General features: G+C 50.2%; 3 protein-coding genes across 3 annotated transcripts; all 3 read right to left on the bottom strand.

Moving 5' to 3' along the window:
• Positions 1–6,137: 6,137 nt before the first annotated feature.
• BJX68DRAFT_267188 (amino acid permease-domain-containing protein) lies at positions 6,138–8,291 on the bottom strand (the record flags this gene model as incomplete). Its single annotated transcript, XM_071045737.1, has 7 exons — positions 6,138–6,405; positions 6,464–7,034; positions 7,109–7,202; positions 7,273–7,535; positions 7,603–7,870; positions 7,923–7,990; positions 8,054–8,291. The coding sequence occupies 7 exons, from the start codon at positions 8,289–8,291 to the stop codon at positions 6,138–6,140; spliced, it is 1,770 nt and encodes a 589-aa protein (XP_070898723.1).
• A 1,038-nt stretch (positions 8,292–9,329) lies between these two features.
• On the bottom strand, positions 9,330–10,443 carry BJX68DRAFT_267187 (NAD(P)-binding protein; the record flags this gene model as incomplete). Its single annotated transcript, XM_071045736.1, has 4 exons — positions 9,330–9,586; positions 9,643–9,992; positions 10,042–10,274; positions 10,336–10,443. The coding sequence occupies 4 exons, from the start codon at positions 10,441–10,443 to the stop codon at positions 9,330–9,332; spliced, it is 948 nt and encodes a 315-aa protein (XP_070898722.1).
• A 335-nt stretch (positions 10,444–10,778) lies between these two features.
• On the bottom strand, positions 10,779–12,666 carry BJX68DRAFT_237920 (uncharacterized protein). Its single transcript, XM_071040260.1, has 3 exons — positions 12,559–12,666; positions 11,783–12,509; positions 10,779–11,720 (listed from the first exon to the last, which is right to left on the bottom strand). Exons 1-3 carry the CDS (start codon positions 12,644–12,646, stop codon positions 11,246–11,248), a joined length of 1,290 nt encoding a protein of 429 aa, XP_070898721.1. The 5' UTR covers positions 12,647–12,666; the 3' UTR covers positions 10,779–11,245.
• Between the last annotated feature and the right edge of the window lie 3,382 nt (positions 12,667–16,048).

Below are 16,048 nucleotides of genomic sequence, written 5' to 3'. Positions count from 1 at the left end.
TTTTTTTTTTTTTTTTGTTCCCTTCCACGGGAAGTCCACTCTCTTTCTCATCAGTTCGTGTGCCTTTTGCCCATGGAGGACGAGGTTCCAATCCTTGTGGTACCGACCGCGCTTCATCATGGCCACTTAATCTTTCCACAGTCTTTACCAATATTAGCTCTTACGTCTTCCTATCGAGTCCTCATGTTGTAACTAGTCAATTGTAGGTTAAGTGTGGTAGGCTAGAGACAGCGCCAGCTCACTCTAAAGCAGAGGAAAGACGTAGCATCCCACTGAACAGCCGCCGAGGCTCGTGATCTATATCCCTCGCTTCTCTCACCATAGACTCTGTGTGATTCCTGCGTTTGTGCTAGCAAAGTGTAACACTCTCCATCCTTGCCAGACCAACCTTGGAAGTACAAGATCAAGCTTGTTTCCTCTCGGCTTGGTTCAATCGTGAACGTGCTTCTAAAACGGGTCCAATTCACTGCACCCCGGGCCAAAGTCTAGAACATCTCGAGGATTACCAGCAGTTATTTGATAAAGATATAATATGCCCATAATTACCATCGACCTTCTCACTGGACCAAGGAAGGAATCTATCGAATCCAGCAAGCCGTTGGTGTGGAGTTAGAGACGTACGCTGGATTGCGGACACCGCTTGCTGTCATAGACTACCCTGATATATTGATCTCACGTTACGTTCCATAAATAGCCAAGATATATGTCTCCGTCATGAATCTAGTCTATATAATACTGACCAAGATGCGCTTTCAGGTCGTACGCACATGTACGTCGACATCTACGTAGCATCAAGCCACATACGAAGGGGTGAGCAGAGATACCGGCCACATACAGCCGTTGAACGAGGAAGATTGGAACAGATCATGCAGTCCAATATATGAGGTGATAGGACTAAGCCAATTGCTGCTCTGCCCTTTTCCGGAGTAAGTGCGATCTCTGACTTGGCTCAGTCGTGTCCACGTTCCGGCTTGATACGGATGTGCTCGGAAGAGGCTCGGCGAGTCATGGTATAGTGCATGAGACACCAACTACTAGACGATACTAGACTACTCACTGTGCTTGCTCAAAAGAGAAACTTGCTGGTGTGCGAGGGCCCGAAAAGCGGAGATGTGCGGCGGAGGCATCCGATCACCAGCGGCAACCGCATGGTAGAAGCGCGGGCAAAATGCGCGGCTGGAAAACGTGAGAGAAAGTCGCCATCATGTCGGGGGGTGTGCCATCTGACGAAAAATGAGGGGCTTCTCCTGGGTCCCAAGTCATGCGACTGCGGGGCCTGCATCTGTTGGGGGAGAGGGCAGCAGGTTCCCGAGACATTGGCGGAGGAGGAAACTGATCAGCGATTTTGCGGGACCCTGACTGGTGTTCAGTTTCTGACACTGCGCAAATGTTGAGCTGCCTCATTTTACTGTCAGCTTGCCTCAGGGGGCTGGGAGTTGGGACGAACTCATGGGGTGGCGTTAATGTCGGTTGGGCTGGCGAAGATCTGGCCGCATAGATGAACAGTCAGGGGACCGGGGAGATTTGGATGGATGAGCGACGCCACGAGATTAACGGTGTCTAAACGAGCAGCCACGGACAGCCGCTGGCATTCTGAAATTAGGAGAAGGAAAAGTCCGAGATGAGTGACGGGCAGAAAACGGCTTGGACACCTGCGAGAAGATGACCGCGGAGCCGCCTCGCTGTGCTACAGGATCGCCAAAGCCGCTCGCTCTGCTATCTGGGACACTAGGATGTATCGCAAAAGTTAAGACGAGCAGGCCTCTCTGTGTCTGGTCGGTGAGGAAAGCCTCAAGTTGTCTCAACGCGGGGAAAGTCGGAAGGCAACTGGGGGTTGGGCTTGAGAACCAAGGCATCGTAATGTGCGTTTGCAGAGCCATTGGCCTGGGTACCAAGACACCCGGCAGTCAGTCCCTGGTAATTTGGCACACAGAAGCTGCGACAGGGGCAAAGTCGACAGAACTGGGTACTCAAGTTGACGTATTCTCCTCCTTAAAGAAGTGTACACGATCTTAGGGTACCTAGACAGCCGGGGCGGAGGGTAACCCCGGAAAAATCAACAGTGACGGTTGAGAAGACATTGAAGGCGCCCATGCTCCACCAGAACTCGTCAAAACAGCTCCTAAAGGAGCTCCTCACAGAGTGGAGTGCAGTTCGCCAAGCCAACGTCAGCCTCGCGCAACAAATCTCGGAGTAGTTCGAACCCCGGACCGTAAGTTTCTGCAGGCCCGCATGGTGGCCAACCAGAATGATTTCGCGTGTCCATCAGACTCTGTGCGTCAGGGTCTGTGTCTTGCTAGTCGCATGACAGTGTTTTGATTCCGATAGCCCACAATCAGCCCTCTGGGCCGGTGGACGTGAGCGGCCCATCGTCATCAGTTGTAGCCCTGGGGAACCCGTACATCCGGCACGCCCTTTGATATCATGTGGAATCATTATCTGCTGTTTGATTTCCAAGATTGCTGACGTGTTATTATTTGTACAAAGTCGTTTATCCTACTCCATGGCTGCAGGGATTCAATCAAATAATACAACTCTCAGTAGGAATATTCCCTGGCGCGTTGGGGAGACTCGCTGATATTACAGTGAAACATGTCGTTTAGCTTCAGCCTCTGTATAAGGCATCTGCAAAAGGAGGTTGCGTTCATTACTCCGAGGGACCAAGACTTTACCTGCGTCTCATGGCGCATATCCTCACAGTTTCATACTATGAATACTTATGTCCCTTTTGTTTCCCAGGCTCCCTGCCAGCTACAGAGACCAGGTATCTGTCATGGATGAAAACTTTTCCCATCCTCAAATCCCCTCAAGCCCTTGCGGCGACAGGGAACCCGACTCCGACGTGCAATGCACGCTATAGAGCGAACCCTACGCTGCAGATCAATTCTTTGATGTTGTTGATGTTTCTTATTGCCGAGTATCCCCCGGAACAGCATGCACGCTGGCGTGGTCACACGCCTATTGCAACTGCTCTCGATGATCTCCCTCCCCAGAGCCCCTCTTCATGCCGGATGTATTTCATCAGTTACATGGGTGATTCCACAGAATTTGCCAGTCACCTGGACAGCTTGATCGGACGAGGCATGCCGGCCTTTGTGACTGAGGTCCCCGTATGGTGCTCCCTGCGTTACATCGAAAATCCTAATGCTCTACTGTGGTGGAAGGTTGACCCTAGCCTCTTCACACAATATAGCCCAGCCCCCTTTCATGGAGCATTGAATAATCTTCTGCGATCCGGCATCAGTCTTCAATGCTATCGGCACCTCGACGATCGTCTATTCTGTATGTGATCACAAACCCTGCCACCGTTGTCTTACGTTCTTGTCAACTTACATCACCCAAGGCCTTTTCTACTACTGAGCGGTCCATTGCACCTACCAACCCACCGAGCAGCAACCGTTTCAGCCTCGCCTTCATGACGAGGTACTTAGGTTTGTCAACATTCTGGTGAACCTTGACTCGTCTTACGGCGACCTAAAGGCAATTGCTGCGGAGAAGGGCCTACAGTGACGTCTTCCGATTCTGTCGATTGTCCATGCCCTGCTGCTCCAATACTCCAGATTTCTCGACTCAGTTGAAACACGCTTCCTTCCGTTTCCGGAGATGCACGCGCCATGCCGCACCACCTTGAGCGCGACTCTGGTGCAGACCGTTTCAAATGACTCGCACTTTTGGTGTCAACTCGTTCGTATCATCTCCCAGTTCACCTCGGAGGCCGGAACTCTGATCGAGGCCTCATCACTCGGCGAGAAGGGACAGCCGTCCCCCGACTTGATAGAGCTTCTTCTCGAGATGAAGGCCATCGAAGATCAAGTCAACACGCGCGCCGACCGCATTTCCAACCTGCTTCAGAGCTTTTTGAAGTTTTTTGGAGATTATGCGCGATATCCACACAGCCTCGGACCTCAGGACGATTAGCCTAATCAACATCTTTTTTTTTACCCTGCGCTCTGGCCTCTTCGCTCCTCAGCATGTCTACTAGACTAATCAACCTCAAGTCTCTTCTCCTAGACTTCGTCGGAACGGCGTTTCTGATCGCCAACCTTACTGCCATCGTTGCACTGTTCCTGAAACGCGCGGTGCTAAGCTTCGTGACACGATTGACGACTTGGGCGGTCCAGACAGCCTGGTGGAATTTACCACCTGGCTATTGGCGGCTCCTTGTTCCATGGGCCTTGGGCATGTGCTCGGTCACGGTAGGTATGTTTTACAACGCGGCAATTGGAGGGGTAATGCTTGGTTCCAGTGTACTGTTTCTTGTCGTCTGCGTGGTTGTCATGAACACTATAGAGCATGTGCGCGACAGATAGTACCGCCAGGATAGCCCCTCAAAACATCAGCATTCAAAGGCGTTGTGCGATCCAAATTTGTGGAACTTGCACTTTTAAACGGCGCGGGATTTGACATGCCAGGTGGGTTTTTTCCTTGTATGTAGTTATCTTAATATGCACTTTAGGTTCTTCTCGTAACACCTCAGATACTAAATAGAGCCTGGTCGAAGTTGTATCCTTTCTCTACACTAGCTGTATGTTTGAGGCATCTTGAACTATCGTACAGGCCTACAAAATATTGCACATTTCTCGTGTCTTAACGTGGCCTTGTTCAACAGAGGCCACGATTTCATGAAACTACTGCATCACCAGAGATGAACTGTATTACAACACTCCAAGACTAATCAGTAGACAACCAAGTTCCATACTGACGGAATGCTAACATACATTCTAATCTTGCCACCTATCAGCACTCACATAAGCTTCCCATTCATAGTTCTCCCCAGCTCCGACTGTTGCCCTCGGCACTACCCAGTAATAAGGCACCGCAGTAGAGAGTTCACTTGCCCTGCCCCACCCCATGTTGATGGGAGCTTTTTGAATCCAACATTTCGAGACATAACCTTGAATCGCCACCAGGTAGTTTAGCAGCATGGCGTAGCGGGAAAACACGTCAGTTCGGGCCATCGACTCTGTCCCGCGAGGGATCCCCTGCTGTTTCAGCAGCTTTACAAGACGGTTGACTTCGTGTTCCATGTCAACCTGGAACTGGACCAACTTGTCCGATTAGTTGGTGGAACTAGCATGCCGCGGGCGCCAGTCCTCTGACTGTTGCTCATAGTGGGCGCCATTCCATGCGAACTCCTCTGCAGAATCAACATCTGTGAGTAGGTCAAGGTTAGTCAAGATGCTTGAAACGTTTTGGTAATGCAAAGGTTTAGGATTGAAAAAAAGGGTGGTGCAGGTTTGCTTACCGAAGCGGCCCTTTTGGCCTTTTCTCTTGACGAAATCCGGGACTTGAGTTCGCTTTGCTTCTTTCATGGTGATTAGTAGTAGGGACTCTTCAAGGGTATTTTGATATAGCTGGATCGGATTCGGTGATAATCTATTGGATAGCGCAATTTGAAAGTGGTAAACAGAACATGGCAAAGACCACTCTAGTAGGTTAGTTCTGGTTGTATTTATAACTGGACTCGAAACGCCTTCAAAGCCTCTTTATACAACTATTCGCCGCAGTCCAAAACAGTCCCATTGGCTTGGTATGGCGGGATATATCCTTTCAACATTGCCTTGTCTCAAAGAATCCTCCCCTGATCAGCAGCCCTTGTCCTGTTTTGTTGGATGCAGGAAAACAGCGGCAAACATGCAAAGGCCTCAACTGCGCATGTAACTTCAGTCAAAGGAATTCTGTGGCATCTCCTAGCCTTGTTATCCGTATAAGCTCCTCTCTTTCCGACAGGCTTTCTTAACTGATCCCCAGTTTATCTTGTATCGCCTCAGTTCCATCAGGCAAGACACCTGAAGGCAAAGAAGTCGCTCAGTCGGTGCTCGCATATCGTCACCTATCCCAGGTTCTATTTCCTGCCGATTCCCACCATCTGATTAGGATGGGCAGAACCTCCACAAAGATACTGACCACGGCGAGTTAAAGTAAGGGTATTTTGATATACCACGCAATTGATTTCTCGTTAGGCTGGATGCCCGGTTTCTTTACCAGAGATACCTAGCTAAGTTATAGTGCACCGCAGGCATCACACCTCGCAAAACTCAACCTTCAAGTGCAAACGCTCTCACTACACTCCACCCTCCATTAATCAACCAAAACACATGCAAGATAGCATACGTATATCCCAGCCTACTCTCAGTCTACACAGCAGCCCCTTTCGTCTCAACCGGAATCTGGTCAACAGAGGACGGCTGGGACTCGGAGTCCTGGCGCTCGGAATCAATCCGGCGCCCGGCAGCGTCATGCACAGCGTCCCACGCGGCGACCTCGGCATTCGGGACCTTCTTCAGTCGGTTCGTCTGCGTCCCGTTGTCGTCGAGCGCGATGAGCTCCTGGCGGAGCTGGTATCCCTTCCACTTGGGTAGGCCGTATGCCCAGATGGCGTAGTAAATTGCGCATGCGACGAGGCTGTTGTTGTGATAAGATTAGCACTCTGCGTATGTAACCAGGAAAATGACGGACTTACATTGCAATCCCCGTGACCGCATACGTCGCATACCAAAAGCTCACGTCCCCCGCATACCGCCCACCAGGCGGCGGATACCACGGCATGATGAGCAAATACGCCTGGACAAGGATATTAAACAAGATCGCCACATGCCACGCCTTGAACTCCGGCTCAGGCAACGGCACAGCCGCACGGCGCCGCCTCCACCGCACAACATAAATCCCCACCGCCATGGCGAGATCAAATAACGCTCGGGGATAGATGGCAAGGTCGTTGACGAACGTAAACGCATCACCCGCGGGAACCGCTAGGATCAGCAGGGCGGTCATGAACCAGATTACGGCGTAGGGACCGAGTGGAGTCCCAAAGGGCCGCGTGGAGACCCAGAAGCGCGTGAAGGGGAGGACGCCCTGGCGGCCGCATTCGCGGATGCGGCGGGAGAGGCCGACCTGCACGGCCAGGATGTTGCCAAACGAGGAGAGGGCGATGAGAAAGTTTAGTCCGCGGATTCCGGACGCGTTGCCAAAGACTTTGCTGAAGAAGAGGCTGGCGACGGTGAGGCTGGAGGATTTGAGTTCTTCGGGTGGGACTGTAGAATGTTCTATTAGTTGGCTGAAACGGTGGCTGGCACAGTGGCTGATTATAGGTAGAGCTTAAACTAACCGGCGGCAAAGAAGGCGACGTTTGCGAACATGTACAGGACATACACTGTAGTCAGGGCAATGGTGGCGTACAAACGCAGTGACTTGACCGGGTTCTATACACGTAGCGTTAGCTACTCCGTAGTACCAAGTCTTTCTGAGCCTTGGATATAGATCATTACATACCTTGACCTCATTGACAACATTAAAAGCGTTATTATACCCACCATACGAGAAGATGATCCGGTAGAGCGCAATGGTAAAACCATACGCCGTAGCAGTCGAACTCCCAGACCACGCGTCCTGGAAGTGAGCCTTGGGGTTCTCAACCCTCGTATTATCACCCAGAATAACCCAGCCAGTGACAATGATGAAGAGCAAAGTGCAGACCTTGACGAGGCCTATTGCGTTGGAGAACCAGTACGAATATTTTGTGTTGAAGATCAGGCCTAACAAGGTCAAATAAGTTTGAATTCCGGAGATCATGCAGAAAGATGAATGGAAATGAGGACGTACTCAATGTAGAAAGGGTATAACAGCCCAAAGCCGTCCCCTTGATCTGCCAATCGGTTGCCACACGTCCCGAGATAGCCCAGAGATAGTTCGCCATTACAGTAGCATTGGCGCTCCCAAATGAGAGGATCACGCTCTGCACCGCAAAGGTTGTCGGGAAGAACCATGCTGGACGGGGGTAGGCCTGTTCCAGGTACGCGACTTCGGACCCAGAGCGACTGGGGAAGTAGGCCGTGAATTCAAGATACACGGCGCCGGACGCGAGGCACAGCTGCATTGATGTCAGGTAAAAGCCACTGAGGTGGGATACATGCGATGCTTACCAGGTACCCAAGCGTCCAATACACAAAACTCACTCCGACAGAGCCAGTGCCAGCCAAGATTGATTGCGCTGGAGCAAGTTAGTCCTCTTGCACTGCATTCGGGACGTGCCATGAACGGCTGGATCACTCACGTGTAACATAGATACCAGCCCCAATCATCATGGTGATATTCAGGAGAGTGATGGTGACAGGACCAACAGAGTATCCCAACGGCGAGGCCTTTTCGACCGGTGCGCCAGAGGCGTCCTGGTATGTGGGTGGTGCATCATTGCCACCCTTTTCGCTGACATACTGCACGCTGGTATTATGTACTTGCTGGCCCGAGGCCACACTGTCGGCGCGACCGATGAAACGGTGTCGTGGGGACATTGAGTATTCTTGAGAAAAGTACCTCTGCCCTCGATGTTTCTTTGGGGTGGTCGCTGATAGCGACGAGGTTGGATATTGATGTTGTCAAATAATCGAAGCAAGGGGTGGTTACACCAAGAATGGAGAGGTGCCGGCGATTGGAGAAAAAAACAAAGCATCTGGCGTATGAGCTCACTATATACTTGGTCCAGGAATGTCCGATGATCCTCTCGCCTATTGTCTCCATTTCTATTCCATTGGCGTGGGACTAAGCGATGTCAACATGAGACAGGCGAATGATACAATCAACAGCCAGCGTGGAGAAGGACATTGAAATGAATGCGTGGGTCTTAAGAAGCCTCTTCCAACGCCTCCTCTCAACTGTCCGCAAGTACATGGATTGTGGTTAGTATAATCCGACCAGGGATGGACAGCCCTATACCATGGTCCAGAAGGCTGGTCCTGCATCATCATCATTATCATCGTATTGCGGGCAGGGCCCCTGCTCTTATGTTAGTCAAACGTTCCAAGCTTTGCTCGGTTACACCAACTATCAGCGGCCCGTCGGTAAGTGGGTTGTGATTATCAATCTGCGATCTGCACTTGGCACGCCATAATCACGCCTTATTATAAAAATCGCATCAGGTGTGTTACAATTGCGACACCAGTATCCCAATCATTTCCTGTGCAAAGTACAAGTATGCCATTTTGCTCCGATCCGAGTGGGGTCAAGTCGTATGATACAGTTTGTATGCATAAGCTCGTATGCACAAGTCCTCGGCGTGTTCGAAGTTAATCTAGAGACAAGCTATGGCCGGGTTGTAACCCCACAGCAACGTGCAATACATTGCTAATGGAGCGCGCTACGGCTCCAGGAGAGAACCCAGCGATAGCCAAATATGATGCATGCATGTGTGTAGGACCGATGAAGCTGTCTAGCTAGGGAACCGCTAGATATAGCTAGATGACATGAAAGGAGACATTTGATACATGTGTCCTAGAACCTTCCATGGAAGACAAAGGAATGGGGTTCCCAATAATTGCAAGGTCGAATGATGATCAGGTTGCAAACTCTTTCCCCTTCCAGGCCCTATCCAGAACCTCATTCGCGGTTGTAAGATGAAGGTCGGGGAACTTTGCGGCAAGCCAATCGCTGTCCTTGGGCAGCAGGTAGTGCCCAGCGAGGATCATTTGACAAAGACCAACGAAAAATGGCTTGAATTGTTCTTCAGGGACATCGTCAGGTTGCCACAAGAGGGTCACATCTCCTCGTTCCAATTTCTCAACGGGGTCATAAATGACTCTGATCTTCGAACCTGCTGATTTGTTAGGTGGTGCATTGGAAACAAGATAATGTGTGGAGCCCAAATACCTCGAATTTTCTCTGCATGGGCAACGAGCTCATTGAGGGTAATGTCCGACCCAGATAAGTACAGGCGTTCAGGCCACCTTTCTTCAACATCGAGGAGCTTCAGAAGGACTAGGGCAAAATCCTTGCTGTACGTAACAGTAAACCTTTCATCTCCAGTGCCGGGAATCGCAGCCAGCCCCTTTTCAATGTCTAGGAACCAATGTAAGGGCCAAAGGTTGCTCTCAATATGAGGTAGACCCCAGTAGTCAGAGAACAATCCATTCGAGATACGGATATATTCGAGTCTGGTCTTCTTGAGAGCTCGTGCATTCGAAGCCCAGCCGGCCATGGTAGGGTCCGACGTTGAACTGCTGACTGCGTATTAGCCCGTGATTTGTTTCAATGGCGTTGAATACTTACTCTTCGTTAATGACGTGTACGAACTCACTGGGAATGAAACGGCGTGTGACCCGGGAGTGATCTGCAGCAGCGATGAGATTTAGTTGCGCCTCACTCCCCGCATCGGTCTCTAGGTTGATGGTCGAGATGACGGTGTCAATATGGTGATCTTCTAAGATCTTGGTAAGGGACACGACATCTGCGTAGTCGACCTGAACGAACGAGGCAGAGCCGAAAGTTGCGTCTTTTGGAGCCTATGAGCTTGGGTCAGCTTGTTTTTGTTTGGGACAGCGGGTTCTTGTTTTCATGATAAACCTTTCGCCCCAGAACATAGCACGTATGATGAGAGCCGTGGAGCCGTAGCTCTTGGACGATTGTTTTGCCCAGCCCACCTGTTCCACCCGCAACTGCGACGACGACCATGATAGTTGAGAGTTGGTTTAGAGTATTTATAGAGATGGACGCTTGGTGAGCTATAGACACGAATATGACCGTGACTGTGGCGGGCTTCCAAACTCTGCTTCTCTCCTTGATCTGCTTTTAGAGAGAGGGAGGCGGTTGATTCAGAATTTATATCTCTGGAGTTGATGGAACAGGAGCCAGGAGGGATCTTGGTCGGATACGGAAAGCTTCAGATCCGGGCAACTCTACAGGTTGATTATGGCAGGATAGCTAATCTCGAGACATTAACTCCAAGGTTAGGGTTGAAGAGTGACTCCGCGGACGCCGGGCAGCCACTAGACCAGATCTTGTATAGTCTTAACCACTTATGGAGTACATCAGTTCCGCGGACGCCGAGGCCTAGATTGAGCTTTGCGCACTTGTGGAGTACACCAGTTCCGCGGACGCCGAGCCCTAGGCTGCGTTATACGAATGGTTTCACTGGGGTGTGCAATGCATATTTCACAGTCCACTCCATGGTGAATATCGCGCGTGGTACGTTTATTCAGGTAGTGCTGGTGCATAGGCCAAAGCCTTGGTACGCACACGCTTCTGCTATTTCTGCAGCTAGATTTATCAGGCCGCCTTACAGCATATGTTGTCAGAGCTGTGCTAATGTGGTACTTCCTTGGTATCCTTTTACTCAGCCCTAGTGCGAGCGTCTCGATGTTTCCAAAGTAGTCCAAACCCCCTTTTGTTCGAGTCCGCAAACCGTGAACATGCACAACAATGAGACGGTCGCCAAACAGACGCGAAGTACGGCTTCCTTTCGTAAAGAAGTGTACTAGCTCTGATGCTCCTTGGAAGCATAGATGCCAAGTACAAGCTCCAGTTGAACCAAGGCCTGGAGGATAGAACCACCAAACAGGAGCAGCGCGGACCAGCGGATAGGAATGGCAAGGTATAAAGGGATCGCGGCCAGAGTAAGAATCCCACCCAATATCGCCATGGCCCAGGTTATGATACGCGCAGTGCGGTTTGGGCGAAGATTCATGATGGCGGGCCAAAGCGCGGTGGCTATACCAAGTAACTGGAGGCAAGCCGAGGAGAGCAACTGGAAGAAATCTACGTCTGCAACAGTTCCTTCGTTGCCGTTGGCGTGGATCCAGGCGAGGGCTGCAGGTATGCATGACAATATGCAGACCGTAGGAACAACGGACGCGAACACGAAAGGGGTGCGGCGGTTGGTTGGTCCGGAGGTAGGAGTTGTGGTGGTATTCGAACCGTTTTCGTTATCGCGCTTAGATTCTGCATCCGGCCTGCTCCCATAGGTTAAATGTCAATATTTCGCACCTATATGATAGTACCTGTGGACGCTTACTCGTCTGTGTCACGGCCAAGATATGCGAGAGGTTTGACGGGGATATCCAATGTATAGCACGCATCCTCAAAATACGTGTCCAGCACCTCCAGCCTCGATATCAGTGACGACCTGGTTGGTCTGTCAAAGTAATTATTCTCAAACACCTCCCTAACGGCCTTCTGAAGAGCTTGTGATTTCAGTATAATCAACAGCAGCGTCATCTGGCCCCTGTCAAAATCAAGCAGGTATAAACTATCTTCACGCTCCAATGAATCCTTCCATCCGCTCACAAGGGATTCCAAGTCAGGGTCATAGAACAAGATGTCGCTATTTCGACTTGCAGTATATGCATCTTCTAGTTCCTCGCTGGGGGACCCGCCCTCGGAAAAGTCCTGAACGAAGGTCTTCAGAAGTGACATTGCTTTAGCGTGGAATTCTGCATTCTGTAGCTGAGTGACTCTGGTAATGAGTTCTTCTCGGCCCAGCTTCTCCAAATGTCTTCTAAATTTGGATACCTCAACGTGATCTTCGGGCTTGCATGTCAAAGCTAGTTCGGCCAGCTGAGAGGTTATGGAATCTTTGTCAATGATCGGTCGATATTGAAGTAGGTCCGATGGTTTTCCTAGATCGCTCAACGTCCTAAGACTAACCAGGTCAAGAACAAGCAAGGTATGCGCAATGCTGCGAAGAATAGATTTCTGTAGTGCTCGGTCTGAGTAGCTTGTTTCTTGTTCCTTCGCTTGTTCTGTCTCCTCGTCAGTCCAGGCAGAAAAGGTGCTATATGGGGCGCTTACGGGGTTCATTTTGCAGCCCAGCAGGATGCTGACGACGCTTCCGCAGGAGTCCTTGCGTTTGAATCATTGCTAGGGGTCTAGCGCTCATGTCAGCCCAAGTACGGCGAGTAAGTATGTGGAGAGATAAGAGAAACTGAAAATAAACTTAGGACAAACGAACGGACAACACGGGGTTTAAGTATTTGCTTGATTCACAGGCAGGAGGGTGGCTGAGCCTGGCACTGGGCGCTCTGAAGGGGGCTGAGGAATAATAATAATAGCACCTATAGACAAGGCTTTCTTTCAAATCCTCCTTTTAGGGAATGCTGCCGAGAGCCACCAATTAATACCAAATATCTTCGCGAGGCTAACTGTGGAAATAATGAGAAGACGGCGAGGAATCTCCTGACATGAGGCCCAAGAACAGCCTTGTCGCAGCCTTGTAGAAATTCGAAGAACACAGCTTGAAGCTTTCTACAACACGGGTCGTCCAATTAGTACATGGTACAAAGGCCAGATTTAGAATATATTAAGATTAGACATGCTAAATATTCTAAGTGCTCTATCTCATTATCCAGTGTGTAGTAAAGCACTTAACACCCCTGCTCAGCAACGCGATGAGAAATAATGTACAACATACAGTGACATAAACTAAGTCCCGCTTACCAAACCACAACTTACACCTTACACCTCGTCGCGTGGCATCCGCAACGGCGTGGAGCTACGCCTTTGTTGCCAAATCCATAGTGCACCTGGAAGGATACCTTGCCCGTTCCGAAGGATGACTTGCTCTGAAGTAAATTGTCACTTCCACGCTCTTGTATGACCTTCCTCAACTCCTCATTCACTGTGGAGTAGGCGGCCTGGGCATTTATGTGTTTGTAAGAGAATAAATACTGTCCGATTTGGGGGCACTGTCTGCTCGTGGGCAGGATATTCAAGTTTGAGGGAGAGCAAGGACTGCCATCTTCCGGCCAACTTGGCGGAGTAATGTCTGCTGTAGCTTTGCATCGCATTCGTCCAGGGCATCAATAAGACAGAAGATATCCATATCGCCGGATCCGCGGCTGGTATCCATCAGAACACCCCATAGCCCATAGAAAGAGGTAAGCACCTAGGCACCCCTGTTGGTATCTTAACAGAAGGTGCTGGATGAATTCCGAACGCTGTCTAGTCAGGTGGTGGAGAAGGGCCCTGAGTATAGACATTGCCGTTCGCTTGTTGTCTGAACTAGCATCGCAGAAAAAGTAGACAAGGATTTTGTCCTCATCACGAAAGTAGGACTTCTCTCGGAATTCTCAACAGATATGACGATTAACGTCGTTTTTCCGGTTCCAGGTCTTTCACGAAGCCATAAGATATTTCGGCAGTCTTTGCTACGTACCCCATTAAGGCTCAGCCAATGCCGCATTTTGTTCGTTTTCGAAGATCGAGCTACATGTACCAGCAACGCGGTCTCCTTTCCTCTGTTTTATATCATTTTTGTCGTCGCTCGGATCCGTAATTAAGAGGCTGCGCAGGCATTGTAGCTCTTATTACTTTAACGCCGTCTAAGTCAGATCGAAACCTACCCTCGGGCTGTTTCTGCCTCCCCTCAGATGCAACCGTGGGACAATGTGTAGAAGTCGTCTCGCATAAGCAGCAGCAGCAAGCGCGGTGTATCCCTGCCACTCTTTATTCTTGTCAGAGCTACCATAGTCGTAGATGCCCCTGATGAAAAGTGACCTGACCCATGACACCAGCAGCCTCCATTTTGAAACAAAGCACGTCGAGCTCTTCTGGGATGGTGTCACGGAGCTTAGCATCTTTTATGATTTGGTTGACCGATCCAACTAGACCGTGATAAAACAAGGCTCGTCCAGTGGCTGTTACATCGCTCCATCAACTGGCCTTGATCGCACTCTGAACAGTCTTATTCCTCTCTTCTGTGCTCGTAGGACGGAGCAAAAAGTCGGCTGTGATCCGGCCGCCGGAACCGTCCATAATTAAGGTCTATGCTGTCGGCCGTTCCTTCCTTCTTGATATGATTTGGTTGGTTTTGACCCTTGTGGCGACGGGCGTGCTCTCCAATCCTGCCATCGCCTTAATATTGGAGGTGGTTTATCAAAACACCCGATTCGTTTAAATTCACCATCCGAAACCGATTTCCCGTAGTCATATTAGATGACGACACCAGATGCTTTGGTCCCTTTACTAACGACAATATCCCCAAGTCGCACATCAGTTTCGTAGGAACGGCTCCCTCAATGTCGATGATCAACAACCCCAACCCAATATTTTTTATTCTTCCCGATAGAAGCCATGGGTGTTGCAGTAACCGTCGCGATTATCGTGCCATACACACCAAAAGAAATACAGAGTATGACCACATTATGCGGACTGATCCTCCCAATTGTTTAGCTGTTATGGGTTATGGTCGTCTGACCGCTGCTCCAGATGCTCGTGATCCTCATCTAGCGTCCATCATCGCTGCTGTGACTAGCTCCACGGGCAGAGCGCAAATAGCCCCAACCGTGGAGTCTGCGGGTGGCAATCTTCTCGCCATTGGATCATGAAATGCGACGGGTGTACTGCGTGGATGATGTGGATTGTTTTTCAGGGGTCTAGTCTCCGGGCCCCGAAGTTCCGAAATATTAACCTGTGACTATCCGTGCCTTCCAGCGCACCCACCGCCTTCGTCTTATGGGTGCGCCCCATATTCTTCGTAGTCCCATATTCTTCGTAGTTTTTCAACCTCTTTAAATTATTCTTTATTATAACTACACAACATGCCAAAATCTCCTGAATTTAATGAAACTCGCTTGCTTGAAGCTATCGCCACGACTAGAGCCCAGAAAAAACCGAATATCGCGAAGATTGCGCGTGAATTCAACGTGTCCTATACCACGCTACGAAGCCGCCTAAAAAAAGCAGAAACACCAGCAACACCAACCACGTCGAATAAAAACCTTCTACAGCCATATCAGGAGAAGGCCTTGATTAAATGGATCGTACAAATGCGGAAATGGAACCTCCCACCAACTGCTGCGGTTATTACAGCGTGGGCAAACCAGGCACTTGCCCGCGCGGGTTCCAACAAGCAGGTTGGCAAGATGTGGCCTTATCGCTTTGAAGCGCGCGTACCAGCACACCTAGGCCTCGCGCCGGTGAAGCAAAAGACTAAGGAACTAAGGCGGATACAAGCAGAGGATGCAGGACTTCTCCAACACTGGTACGACCAGCTAAAAGACCTTCTTAACGGAGTTCCTCCACGCCTTGTATATAACTTCGACGAATGCGGATTTCAACCTGGTCAGGGGCGAGCTCACAAGGTCTTTGGGTTAAAGTCTTGCCCTGATCTTGCAGAGGGCGAGCGAGGTGAAAATATTACCGCTGTTGAATGTATTGGCGCGGATGGTTGGCTAATGGCCCCATTCTTTATATTTAAAGCTGGCGGCAGCTTTATGGAGGCCTGGTATGATGGCAGCGAGGTGCTACCTCCTGATACAATGACCGCGATATCCCCAAATGG

The sequence above is a fragment of the Aspergillus pseudodeflectus genome (assembly GCF_044049435.1).
Source record: "Aspergillus pseudodeflectus strain CBS 756.74 chromosome Unknown BJX68scaffold_23, whole genome shotgun sequence".
NCBI classification, from domain to species: domain Eukaryota; kingdom Fungi; phylum Ascomycota; class Eurotiomycetes; order Eurotiales; family Aspergillaceae; genus Aspergillus; species Aspergillus pseudodeflectus.
This window is presented reverse-complemented; position numbering and strand designations above follow the sequence as displayed.

What these genes read in the sequence shown, in the direction of transcription:
- BJX68DRAFT_237920 (XM_071040260.1), bottom strand. Translation starts at nt 12,646, where the DNA reads ATGAGCGCTAGACCCCTAGCAATGATTCAAACGCAAGGACTCCTGCGG. An exon ending in TGGGCTGCAAAATGAACCCC is followed by an intron (nt 12,510 to 12,558) that starts GTAAGCGCCCCA and finishes ACGAGGAGACAG; the next exon opens with AACAAGCGAAGGAACAAGAA. An exon ending in CTTGGCCGTGACACAGACGA is followed by an intron (nt 11,721 to 11,782) that starts GTAAGCGTCCAC and finishes CTATGGGAGCAG; the next exon opens with GCCGGATGCAGAATCTAAGC.